At 34.2% G+C, this 12495-nt stretch overlaps 2 protein-coding genes across 7 annotated transcripts in view; one reads left to right on the top strand and one right to left on the bottom strand.

The window, feature by feature from the left end:
* Window positions 1-192: 192 nt before the first annotated feature.
* Window positions 193-5105, bottom strand: LOC126823567 (electron transfer flavoprotein beta subunit lysine methyltransferase). 6 transcript variants are annotated; one of them, XM_050552471.1, is made up of 4 exons: window positions 5006-5105; window positions 3816-4104; window positions 2859-2989; window positions 193-919 (listed from the first exon to the last, which is right to left on the bottom strand). In XM_050552471.1, exons 2-4 carry the CDS (start codon window positions 4070-4072, stop codon window positions 582-584), a joined length of 726 nt encoding a protein of 241 aa, XP_050408428.1. In that variant the 5' UTR covers window positions 4073-4104; window positions 5006-5105; the 3' UTR covers window positions 193-581. The 6 variants fall into 6 exon arrangements, with proteins under 6 accessions (XP_050408428.1, XP_050408429.1, XP_050408431.1 ...); XM_050552472.1 differs by having other exon boundaries at window positions 5010-5105; XM_050552474.2 differs by having other exon boundaries at window positions 3816-4098; window positions 5006-5104.
* A 2-nt stretch (window positions 5106-5107) lies between these two features.
* LOC126823566 (switch-associated protein 70) overlaps window positions 5108-12495 on the top strand; it is a 24343-nt gene continuing 16955 nt past the window's right edge. The window contains exons 1-2 of the mRNA XM_050552470.2: window positions 5108-5206; window positions 10497-11048. Coding sequence (XP_050408427.1) covers window positions 5114-5206; window positions 10497-11048 — 645 coding nt within the window. The 5' untranslated portion in view covers window positions 5108-5113. The remainder of the gene's footprint in view (window positions 5207-10496; window positions 11049-12495) is intronic.

Below are 12495 nucleotides of genomic sequence, written 5' to 3'. Positions count from 1 at the left end.
CTAGACATATTCCAAAAGTCATGTCAAACAATGATGCCAATCACGCCATATTTTTATCTGGAGAGCATGTGCAATAAATATTATCGGTGCAGACTCGAATAACCAGATGCTAGAGATTGCCATTCGATTGAGACTTCTGGAGTATTTCGCCGAACATAACTGATTAAAAATAACAGTAAAAACAGAAACTAATGAATATAAATCTGTTTATAAACATTCATATTACATTATTATATGCGTTGCGACCCATTTCTGTCAATTTATAGACCCCAAATATTAGCGATTTAGCTCCTCAAAAGACAACATCATCTTTTATATGCAATGAATTCTCCTAGCTTTGCCACTGCAAGTAACATGACACAAATGTAAGTTCTTTAAATAGATTTTTTATAGCTTGGCATATTTCCTCGCGAAGACAATGTTTTGAGAGGCATTTGAAGCAAATTGATAGATTAATTACTTTAAATATGTTTATAGTCAAAATATATCATCAAATCACCCAATTTGCACATGGGAAGGCATCTTTATAGATAGAAGTGTCCTAATAATTTACAAACAAACTTACAAAAGAGGTCATTCCTTTAAAGTGACATTTCCCACACTGAACTTGATGTAAGACCATTATTTTGTAATTTGCAACTTTTGGGAAGTTCATAACTGGCTAATTTCTTTAACTGTTCTTGCATTGGATGAATCTGAAAGGAATGTCTACCAGGATCACCAATGAAAACTGTTGATGATTTTGTCAATGATTTTTTTAGCCAATCGCTAATGATGTTAGCAAATTGCTCATCATAAAACATATCACCTAGTAATATTATGTCACATTTGGCAGTAGATTGACCAATCAGATTTTGTGTAGTTATAAACAAGTTCACATCATTTAACTCACTGTTTAACTTGATTGATTCAGCAGCAACTAAAATAAAAGAAATGTAGTGAAAAAGGTTTGAGCACTTGTCTGCGATATCACTTCTGTGGAAGCGGACGTTAAAACACCAGGTAGTAGTAGTAGTAAGGTTTCAACATCCAACTTTTCTACACCGACTGGCCTAATGAAGACAGGCTCACACCATCCAGTGTGCAATGAAGGTAATTTTGCCCGGACAGAGACATTACGGCCTGCTCTTATTTTGAATTCTAACTGTCAAGGCTTTGTCCGTTGCCAGCTTTTCATCCTACACCACTGACATAGGGGAACTACACCGGATAATCCCGATGAACGAACACGGGACCTCCAGGTTAACGAGCCAATGTTTTACTCACTGAGCCACACATGGCTCCCAACAAAAATAAACAAGTAAACATATAAATATGTGTAGGCCTTACAGGAGACATGCTTTTCAAGGTATTTTAAAAACACATACAGTCCTTAAAGCAATACATGTAGTTGCATATTTTCTAAGAAAGTAAAAGCATAATCTTTTGCTTAATAGGTTGTCAAATCACTATTGGACAATCATAGGAATCATTCTAGCCACTTAAAATAATACTACACCGGAAGTAATAGCAAAGTTACCTCCCTATAGTTTTCTATATGCTCTATGGAATCGGCAAATTTCTCAACTCACAATAGTGATTTATAGGAATAGTCATCAACATGGTAGGTCTGTGTATAGGTTCCATGTGTTTAAGGCTATATTTTAATATATTTTAAACATGCAACTATCGTTTTAAGATAACACACACTTGTTGATTTCGCTCCAAAAATAAATTGATTTCATTGGATTTTGTGTGTAATTCCTTTGTTTAATGGGATGACAATCTGTCTTCTTTGAAAATTTTACAGCTATACATAAAACAGTGTTGAGATATAATCATTTTTTTTGTTCCACTGTCGATACAATAAGCCCCCCAAAAAACCTCCCTAAAATAAGAAAACACTAAAAGTTGACTTTTGATTAATCCTTCAAAAGGAAACTTTAATAAAAATAACACACAAGATCAATCCTATTCAATATTTTATTTTGACCAATATCAGGGAGGTTACTCCTTTTAAACAATCACAACTCAAATACGGTATGCATCTCCAAGGCCTTAGCTACCGATACACAGATCATTATAAAAAAAAATCTTCGAATCATTGTGTTAAAATATTGAGAAGGTTGATCCAGTTTAGGTAGTTTATTGACCATATGCATGCATACCAAAAACATGACTGACAGGAATACATTGCATAGCTTATTTTAGTATATCTCAAGTGCTTATTTGCATAGGATCCACAGTCATGATGTTTACCTAATATCTTGTTTCCCTTTAAAATACATAGCTTGCATTAAGTATCTAAATTGGAGCTGGACAACCAGTGCCACATTGCATCTAAGGCTAATAATGAGCTAATATAAATTGTCTATAAATTTCCCCTATTACTGAACAAAGTGGCATCACAGCTTTTTGGTAGACCAATGTTTCAGCCATAGATAAGAAGCTTTCGGCCACAGATGTTAAATAGAGGTTAACATGAGGTAATTCAATATTTGAAGCTAAACAATAAATCTGAAGACGTACAGATAATATTTGGCAAATGGTTGGCCACCCCTGAATTCTAAATTGTACTATAATAAAAGTTTGTTGTATTAAGGGGGGTTGGGTGGCCGAATGGTCAATGTGTGCGCATTGAATCAGAAGGTCTGTCATTGAGTCACGTGGAGGGGTTTCGATTTCTTGCTTGTACGTGACAAGGAGTAGGGTCACCTGTCCAGCCCTGTTGGTTTTCTCCCACTGTTAAAGCCCTCTATGCAAAAACAAATTATTGTAATAAAATTGAACCATATGTTAGTCCTGAAATGACCTAGTTTGTGTCAAGTGGACATTAAACCCCATCTCCCTCTCTCTCTTGTATTAAATTTATAACCAACCTGAATCTATATCATTAGCTATAACATGTCTTGCTCCAACCAATTTACAAGCTATAGCAGTTGCCCCACAGCCAGATCCAATATCAATTATAGTCTTCCCATTAAATCTTTCACCATTATCTAATATATATCTATAAAATATATCATAATATTAACAAAGGCAACATTCTAGATAAAATGAAAAGGATCCAATGATAATCAGAGCCTATATAGTGCTAACACAAGATTTCATAACATGGCATCAGTCAAAGAAAATTTGGAGCATCTAGGGGGAAAAATAGGGTTCACATATAAAACTGGGGTGGCTGAGAAAAAAAACAAGAGAATGGGGCCCACCTGGGAAAGGAAAAAGTGTCCATTCTAGATGGATCCACATAGTGGGGGGGAAGGGGGGTAGCATGGACAATGAAAAGGACAAGGGAGGGGGGGCACCTATTAAAAATAGGCTGAACCATAAAGTGAGGACCGTGAAAAGGGGAGAGTGTGCACCAAGAAAAAGAGAGTGACAGAGGACCATGTCAAAAATGGGTGCTATGTCAGAATTTATCCACCGATTTTTCATACAACTGAACTGAACCCTAATCTTTGTTTACCCTACCTGAAATACAGACGTGGTGTACAGAATCTGATATCTAATCAAGACGGGCAATATGTTGTTAGGGAAATTTCTGAATTTTTTCGTTGAATACCAACTGTCAAGGATTCTCTTAAATGCATGCCAATATGTACACATGATCTTGTTATTTCAAATTTTTGAATGCCTTGTTGTTTGAATGCCTTCATGCTATTTCTTTTAAGGCCCTGCATCCTGCACCAATGATATGGGTAGACCACTCAGAAAATTCCTGAGGCTCGGCCAACACTGAGATCAAACCTGGCGCCTTTGGTTTAGTGAACAACTGTGGCTCCATTAAGATAGCGAATCAATTAAAAATTATACAAAAGAAACAGTTTTACCTGGTCAAAGCTTGACCGCCAGGCCAATAGAAAGCCCAAAACGGCTCCAAAAAAGGTGAATCGTCTTCATTGGAATGCCAGAGGTGACAATTTGGTGTTATAAGACGTAATTTAATCTCTGGTGTCATGTGATCTATACTTATCTCTGTATATTGTTCGATCAAAGCAGCCACATCATCTCTAGTGCTTTTAAATTTACAATAAATTTTCTTCATGGTACCATGCCTATGAAACAATCCAAAAGTCTTCTTAAACATTGGCAATTGTAGGTCGATAATTTTGCCTGAAACTAGAATCATTCAAAACATCATTGTGAACATTTAATTTTCAGTGTGATGTGGGTATTAACTGAAATAATAGACTTAATGTTCATACTGGCATTATGCATGTTTGAATCTTAAAGATACCTTATTCAAGAGCTAAATTTGCCTATTGCAGACGTACATCTTTCGGTAGGCCTTAAATGTTATATAAATTATCAATTAGACATTTATTAACATGACAAGACCATAATCAACTCTAAATTTTATCGGATTCTATAGAGTTTTTAACTAGATTTGAACAGTTCAGCTATTTATGATTCAATTTATAAATGGATGAGAAGCGAGGACAAGTCTCAAATATACCAGTACCGTCACACTGTGGTTATAATAATAAACAAAAGATGCACACATCTTGTCAAAACTACAAACAGTGATAACCCGTGGCTCAGAATACAGTACTTTGAATAAAGATTTCAATATATTCATTTTGCATTATCTATTTTGAACTATATAGCAAGAATGGCCAGCTCTTTTTATCTAAATCTTATCCGGGGGCCCCATTTCCAGCCATAATTCAATGAAATAATTTTTATTTTTGAACTACATGTAATGATTTTTCACCTGTTTTTGTAATCCATTTAATGATGTTTTGGTTTACGCCTACAAACATTCATAAACAGGAAAATATAGTAGCAGTAAAAATACTTGTAGTAACTAGTACTACAGTACCGGTACTATTATTTCGAAATTTCTTTCTGTTTTAAGTCAGTGTTTAACTTGTTTAGTTTTGACTTAGTGTTTCGACTTCAAAATGGAATTCTAAAACACTGACAATTTTAACAAATAAAACATTAAGTTACCGTTGGGTTTTTTTTAGATATGAATTGAACAAATAACATGGGTATAGCTCCATCAATACAATTATACCTGCCTGATAATAACTGAGCAGAACTCAGAAGGAATCATTCCTGCACATAACGATGTTTATAAACAAATGACACGTGGTTCGGGTCACATGATCAACTTTGAGTTAAAATGGCGCTGCAAGAGGTCAAGAAATATTTGTGGCATGCGTTTATTGTATTAGATGTACAACAAACAGGCACAGTTCAAAAATCTAGATTAAAGGTGAATATTTTAGGACGTTTATAATCTCTGAATATGTAATTTAAGTTCTAAATATGATAGAGATAGACGGTTTCCAAATATAACATGTATGTGTAGGCTTGTCATGGACTCATGTGATGGAGTTAATCAAAACAATCATTGAATTTATTCACAAGAATAAACTTTTATAAAGATATTACCATCACTTTCGCCAAGTATTATGTAATTATTCTTAAAAATAGATTTATATGAAATGCATAAAGATGAAATTATATGAAAACATAGGCTGATAGGCGTTCAGCTTTTCAAAATCACCTTGGTCTATGGCTTCAACCCATATTTATATGAATGAATTTAAATGTCATTTAAACGGAGATATATGTAATGATAATTCCAAGAACACCCAGTGTCACCTACATGCATATATTGCATCAGCCTTTGCTGATCTCGACTTCACTACAAAGTTTGTAAGACTTACATTAGGGGGAGATACTAAATCAAAATCTTAAATTTACATTTCAAAGTGCATATATTTGAGTACAGCTAGGCTACACTCTTATATACTTTACATTAAGATTTATGTATACACAAAGTAAATCAGCAAAATGATAAAAGTAGTGGGAATTAAAACTCATTCATAAATTTCAAATATCAGAGAGAATTTCTTGGAAGAGGTTATTTAATTCACCACAATATTTAGAGCTCTGAAAACTTTTGATTAAGGCATTCTTTTTAATAAACACGTACCGTACAAGCTGTTAGGGTTAGCTCAGTTTCGTTCAATGATTGTCATGCTTTATTGTGCCTCATAGGCTTTAAAAGTATGGTAATTACGAGTTTCAGTTAATTATAATTCATAAATACAGTATTTATGAAGTAATCTTTATTTGTTAACACTCTTCCTTTGTTTTGGATAAGCTTTCTGTAATGGTTACTAAAGATTAGATATTAATAATGATCAATAAACATCAGTTCATTCAGTTGATTATTTTGTTTTACTAATAAAATGAAGTAAATAATGATTTAGGTTGTATAAATTTGACAAAATTTCAGACACCACTTAACTTGTATCTGACATTTTATACTTTGTGCTGGACATGTATTAATAATTTAAATAAAAACACTGAAATCTATGACTGAGAAAGTGACAGACTTATACTAGAGGAATATGTGCCAGACAATATCTGTGACTATGTCCAAGCTTGAACCAAAAGGGTGCTTTAAAGGTCTCTTTCATTTTCTTTTAAAATTAAATTGTAGATTAATATAAACTATTTAATTTTTATAAAAGTGTGTTAAAACAGAATTTGTAACACAGTCAAAAATAGTAACAATAAAAACTTATTTCTATGAAAAGATTTTTCAATACTTTAATCCTGTGTGTCAGCTTATGTGCATACATGTAGGGTACAATATACAGGCAGTATACATAATAATCAAGGTTCATGACAGTATCAACAATTTAACCGCTAAAACTAGTGACATTTATTGTCTGTTGTTCAACCAGGTAGATAAATACACCTGCCAACTTATGCTATTATTACTTTTTATATATTACATTATATGTCAATATGATATGTAAACATTCAAGTCTAAATTCACTGTTGATAAATATCCTGGATCACAGTATTAAAATACAATAGAGCTGAATACATAACAGTATATATTTACTTAAATCATTGAGATATTATAGAACACCTTTTTATTTCATACAAATTGACAGACAAGTTGCTGGCTTATAAGTTTTATAAATTGTTGATTTTGAGAGGAAGATTTGTAAACTTTGCATAAAACATATTAGGTTCTAGAAGTTAACAAGTTCATAAAAATGTTAATGCCCTCAGTACAGTAATTGAGACTACAGAACACTAGATACTGAATAAGGTTTTACGCCATATTCTGTATTACCAACCAGGATGTTTACTGTTGTCCTACTATTATGATTCATGAGGACTTTATGCCTTTTAATAACAGTGTTCTGTCCAGACTAGGCTAGAATTACCGGTAGTTAATTATTATAAGATTTAAAATATCTAGAGTTGAATGATTACACCATTATGTGCTATGGTTTAGGATATAAATAGCCTCTGTATACATTGGGCTAGAATATGTCTAACCTTTTGGGTTTTCTCCAGGTCCTCCTCCCACTACTAAAGAGAAATAGAGAAATGGGGTTTAGCATCCACTTGACACAAACTATGTCATTTTAGGACTAACATATGGTTCAATTTCATTTCAATCATTTGCATGTGCGTAGGGGTCTTTTTTATTAGTTGTAAACCGAAGCACCGTGAGAAAACCCTTAAAAGGCAACCCTACTCCTTGTCACGTACAAGCAGGGATTGAAAACCACGCCACTTAACCAAGTGAAAGATGCATCAAACCGTTTGGCCACCCAATCCACTGCTAAAGATTCCCAGGCACAATCAAATTACTGAAATAAAATTGAACCTTATTATGTTAATGCCGAAATGACCTAGTTTATGTTGGGAGGATGCTAAACCCCATTTCTCTTTTTCTTTCTAGAATATGTTTACTATTTGTACTCCTGGGTACTTGTTGAATGACTACTTACACTAGTTGAGGATTTATAGACAAATTAAATGTAATATGTCATTTTCTGGGCAGACTACAACTGGATTCATTCAAATTGAAAAGAGGCCAATCAAAAGAAAGATAGAGAGAGAGAAATGGGGTTTAACGTCCACTCGACACAAACTAGGTCATTTCAGGACTAACACACGGTTTAATTTTATTTCAATAATTCGCTTGCGCGTAGGGGTCTTTAGCAGTGGGAGGAAACCGGAGGACCCAGAGAAAACCCACGAGGTTGGACAGGCGACCCTACTCCTTGTCACGTACAACTGGAGATTCGAAACCACGCTAGTTGACTCATTCGGCCATCCAACCCCCCCCCCCCCCCAATCAAAAGAAACTGGCATGTTTATATCTTGTTGCCAAAAAAATCAGTTGATCATATCTTTGTAAATACTGAAAGGAATTGAATCATTGTTGGACTGATATTCCTTGGTGAGATTCAACTTCCACAAAATTGTAGTTTGGGAAGTCTTAAGTCTTATATTTATGGAAGTGAGATTTCAGTTTCTGACTGTTAGAGCATATGAAAGACAATGGTTGTAGAACATATAGTTACATGTCTGATACATGCATTATTCAGAATGTATTAGCTGACTGTTAATTTTGAGTTTTTACAGTAATGTCTTATTTCCTGTCTGCTAACTAATAATAAGAAGAGAGTTATCAACTAAAAGAGCATTTAAAATGTAGAAGGTCAAGTTAAATATTCAAATGGCTAGATGTATTTATATTTTGACAGATGGGGATTGGTTATATAGGGTTACATGGAAATGGATTTTAATGTTGTATATAATATTTTATAGATATACATGTAGCACCATAATTGCAGGAGAATCTGTAAAAATACTCATTAATACTGCTCTAAACAGATCTATGAGGTCTCAGGTTTGCTTATGATGTTGACCGAGACGTTCCTAAAGATTTACCGTCGTTGTTTTATGACCAGGTAGTAATTAACACAGCCATACCCCAGATGATAGTTTTCTCGCGTTTCAATAGTGAAGTCATGGAGGAACATTGGCATGCACATAAAAACAACCTAAAGGAAATCAAGACCATAGTGGCACTGTCCGGGCCAAATTTCCCCCCCAGAGCACACTGCATGACATATTCCTATCTTCATTATCCCAGTCGGTGCAAAACAGTAGGCCGCTAAACTCTATTTCACTTCATTTCATCTATTAAGTTAAAACCGAAATGATCTACCAATTTAACATTCTTTATTGAATGAAGAATTATTTATAAGTGTTTTCATACTTGTATAGATGACATTTTTCCACTCCAATGACCATAAATAATACTCTGTAATAACAGTCTAAATTGATCTATAACCTATGAAGTGCAAGGATTTTTTTTTTTATCATAATATATTAACATACTTTATTGAATGAATACGCCCAGGAGGTTTTAATAAACTGAATGTCTTATGTATCTAATAAACCAATACTAAAAGCTGAACACACAAGTCACACAAAGGTTAGGTCCACTAGTACACAATATATTACATATATTACATAGTCTATGTTTCCAATTGCTAAATGCCACTAAAGGATTATTACATAGTCTGTTTACTTAAAGATGAATACCCGGTTGTACGTTACAAGGAGTAGGGTCGCCTGTCCAACCTCGTGGGTTTTCTCCGGTTTCCTTCCACTGCTAAAGACCCCTATGCGCAAGCGAATTATTGAAATAAAATTAAACCATATGTTAGTCCGGAAATGACCTAGTTTGTGTCGAGTGGACGTTAAACCTGATTTCTCTCTCTCTCTTCTTAAAGATGCATTATGTAAGATTTAGATAAAGAGCTGACAGTTCTCACTATGATAGTTAAAAACTAGATAATGAAAAGGGATTATCTTGAAAATTTCCAGTCAAATTTCTTCATTCTGAGTGACATTAGGGCTGTTTGGAGAATAGTGGAGTCTTGATTGTCATTGTTACTGTTGTTACGATAGTAAACAAATTCTTGATTTTTTAATCAAATCATTAACCGCCCATGGTGTTGAAATTCGTTGGAAATATATGGCATCGAGAGTTGATTATGGTCTTGGCAAGTTAATAAATGTTTAATTAATAATTTATATAACATTTAAGGCCTAAAGAAAGACGTGCAGTAGGCAAATTTAGCTCTTGCTATTATAGCTCCAATATTAACTAGATTAGAACGGTTTGGTCATTTAATGATTTAATTTAAAAATGGAGAAATGCGGCTAAGACTCGAATGACCAGTACACATCTTGTTAAAACTACAACCATTGATAACTTTGCTCAAAATAAAATAATTGGAATGAAATTTTCAATATATTCATTTTGCATTATCTTTTTTTGAAATATTATAGAGAAAACGGCCAGCTCTTTATCTAAATCTTACATCATACTTTTAATACATAAATGTATAGTTTTTATAAAAATTGGGATATTGCTAAAAATTGGCATATACTATGGAACAGCATCTTGCTAATTCGATATATCTTGCTAATGGTATATATCATTTTCGTCTTTTTATTTTAAATATTTGTATGCACAGTTATACCTATTTTGTAATTTTAAAATGTCAGTGATATTTGTTTTTAATGCATATAATGCATGTTTTATGATATGTTTTTAGCCTGTCTCACTTTTCACCATATGCCGTTGGAGCAATATAGTTGGTGCTGACTTGCCATAAATAAAACAAAGTTTCATTCATTCATTGTTTTTTAAACTTTTTTAGGTTTTATGTAATAACATTGGACAAGCATATGGAAAAGAAAAAACAGAAGAAGTTTTAGATGAAATTGAAGAAACGTCACTCTCTTTTGAAGACTTTTTTGATATTTTTCAACAGAAAGTTCTGACAGATGTAGAAGATCTGAATTCTGAAAACAAAGCAAAAAGTTTGAACAAAGTGGAAAATTATTGTTGGTTATTGTGTGGCGCCAAATATACAAAACGAAGTGATAACTCAGCATGTGCACTTTCATCCACAGACATTTTTAAATTATGGCAAATATTTAATTGTTTCACAGAAACTGGCGATGATGGACTTGTTCTTTTACCTTTGAGTATTGATATTGAAGAAATACGTCGAATAATACAACTACTGTGTCAAACTCTTGGACTGTGTGAATTAGGTCGTTGGAAAGTGAGCGATGGAAATGACAATTTAATCAATTTTGAAACTTTTTTAAAATGTGTAGAATCAGCATTTCCTGAACCAGGCAATGACTTGACTGTAGGAATCAAAGATGTTAACTATGACATATTGAATGACATTCTGAAAAAGGTTAGTTTTAGTAATTAATTTTTAAAGTAATATGCATAGCTGTTAATTATTCTGACACCTGTAATCAGGGCTTGCTACTTCAACTTGCTTCTTTTTGTTTTCTCAAAAGGTCATAAAGTTATATATGTCAGCAAGTTTAAGACAACCATGATAGAATATTATTTCAGATGTGTCCTAAGTGGATGAGTTTGGCCCACAGTATTAGGGATTATTATTACAAAAAGATATTACCTACATGTATTACAGAATACAAAATGAACAATTAACCAAATGATTAACAAAACGATATCTCAGTTAAAAGATTGACAAAATACATGTACATGTAATACCAATTTAATGATTAAAGGACAATATTGGTGCCAGTCATTATGTGATAGAACTGGTTAAACACATTCCAAATATAATTTTAACACAGAGATCATTGCTACGATAGCTGAGTAGTACAGGTTTCCTGAATCGGAAGTGACGAACGCCAAAGGAAAACATGAGTCATACCTCTATATAACTGACTGATGTGACGAGTGATAACAGATACACGGCTGAATTTCTGCTCACTAATAATTCCTGCCAAGACCAAAAGTTGTTTTATGGGACTGTAAAAAGATACCTGACAATTCAATAAAGTAATTGAATGTAGATAAGAGAACACGAGAAAAATAGAAATAGTCCATACATTCCCTTGTTTATATTCATTCTATACCTTATAAAAACATGGTAATGCACAGACTTTTTCTGTTTTTCTTTCGTGTTCTCTTATCTAGTGGCAGTCAATTCTTTTTATGAATTGTCAGATATCTTCCTACAGTCTCACACAACAGCTTTTGGTCTTAGAAGGAATTATTAGTGAGCAGAAATTCGCCCATGTATCTGTTATCACTCGTCACATCAGTCAGTTATATAGAGGTATGACTCGTGTTTTCGTGTTGGCCAAGGTAATGTGGTGATGTTCTGTTGTTGGAGGTAACCTGTAACGATCCTGGCCCTGTGACATCTTGCGTTGTCATCCTGGAAGATGAAACGGCGGCCATGACGTCAGGCGAACGGCACAACATGGACTGCCAAGATGTTGTCCCGGTAGTACTGGCCTGTAACACGCCCTGCAACAACATGTAAAGCCGTTCTTCCAGCAACAGTGATGCCTCCCCACACCATAACAGAACCACCCCCAAATCGATCATGTCTGATGACGTTAACGTCTTGGAAGCGCTCGTTTCGACGACGCCACACCCTCCTACGTCTGTCCAAAAAATCAACAGTGAACCTTGACTCATCTGAAAACATCACATTGCTCCAGCGTCGATTATCCCAGTGTTGACGATCCCTACACCAATGACGTCTTGCCTGAATGTGATGATCTCTCAAACAAGGGATCACGCGAGGACGTCGGGCGCGAAGGTGACCCCTATGCAGTCGATTCCGAATCGTCTGGCCACTCACTCTGACACCA

This window comes from Patella vulgata, chromosome 6 (assembly GCF_932274485.2).
Source record: "Patella vulgata chromosome 6, xgPatVulg1.2, whole genome shotgun sequence".
Classification (NCBI taxonomy): domain Eukaryota; kingdom Metazoa; phylum Mollusca; class Gastropoda; family Patellidae; genus Patella; species Patella vulgata.
The sequence above is the reverse complement of the archived record's forward strand: the minus strand, read 5'-3'. Positions and strand labels throughout refer to the sequence as shown.

Bases quoted from the DNA above. Each gene is read 5' to 3' on its own strand.
- LOC126823567 (XM_050552471.1), bottom strand. From the start codon at position 4,072: ATGTTTAAGAAGACTTTTGGATTGTTTCATAGGCATGGTACCATGAAG. The intron at 2,990-3,815 runs GTAAAACTGTTT...TATATTTTATAG, and splicing joins GGCGGTCAAGCTTTGACCAG to ATATATATTAGATAATGGTG. The intron at 920-2,858 runs GTTGGTTATAAA...CTTTTATTTTAG, and splicing joins AGCTAATGATATAGATTCAG to TTGCTGCTGAATCAATCAAG.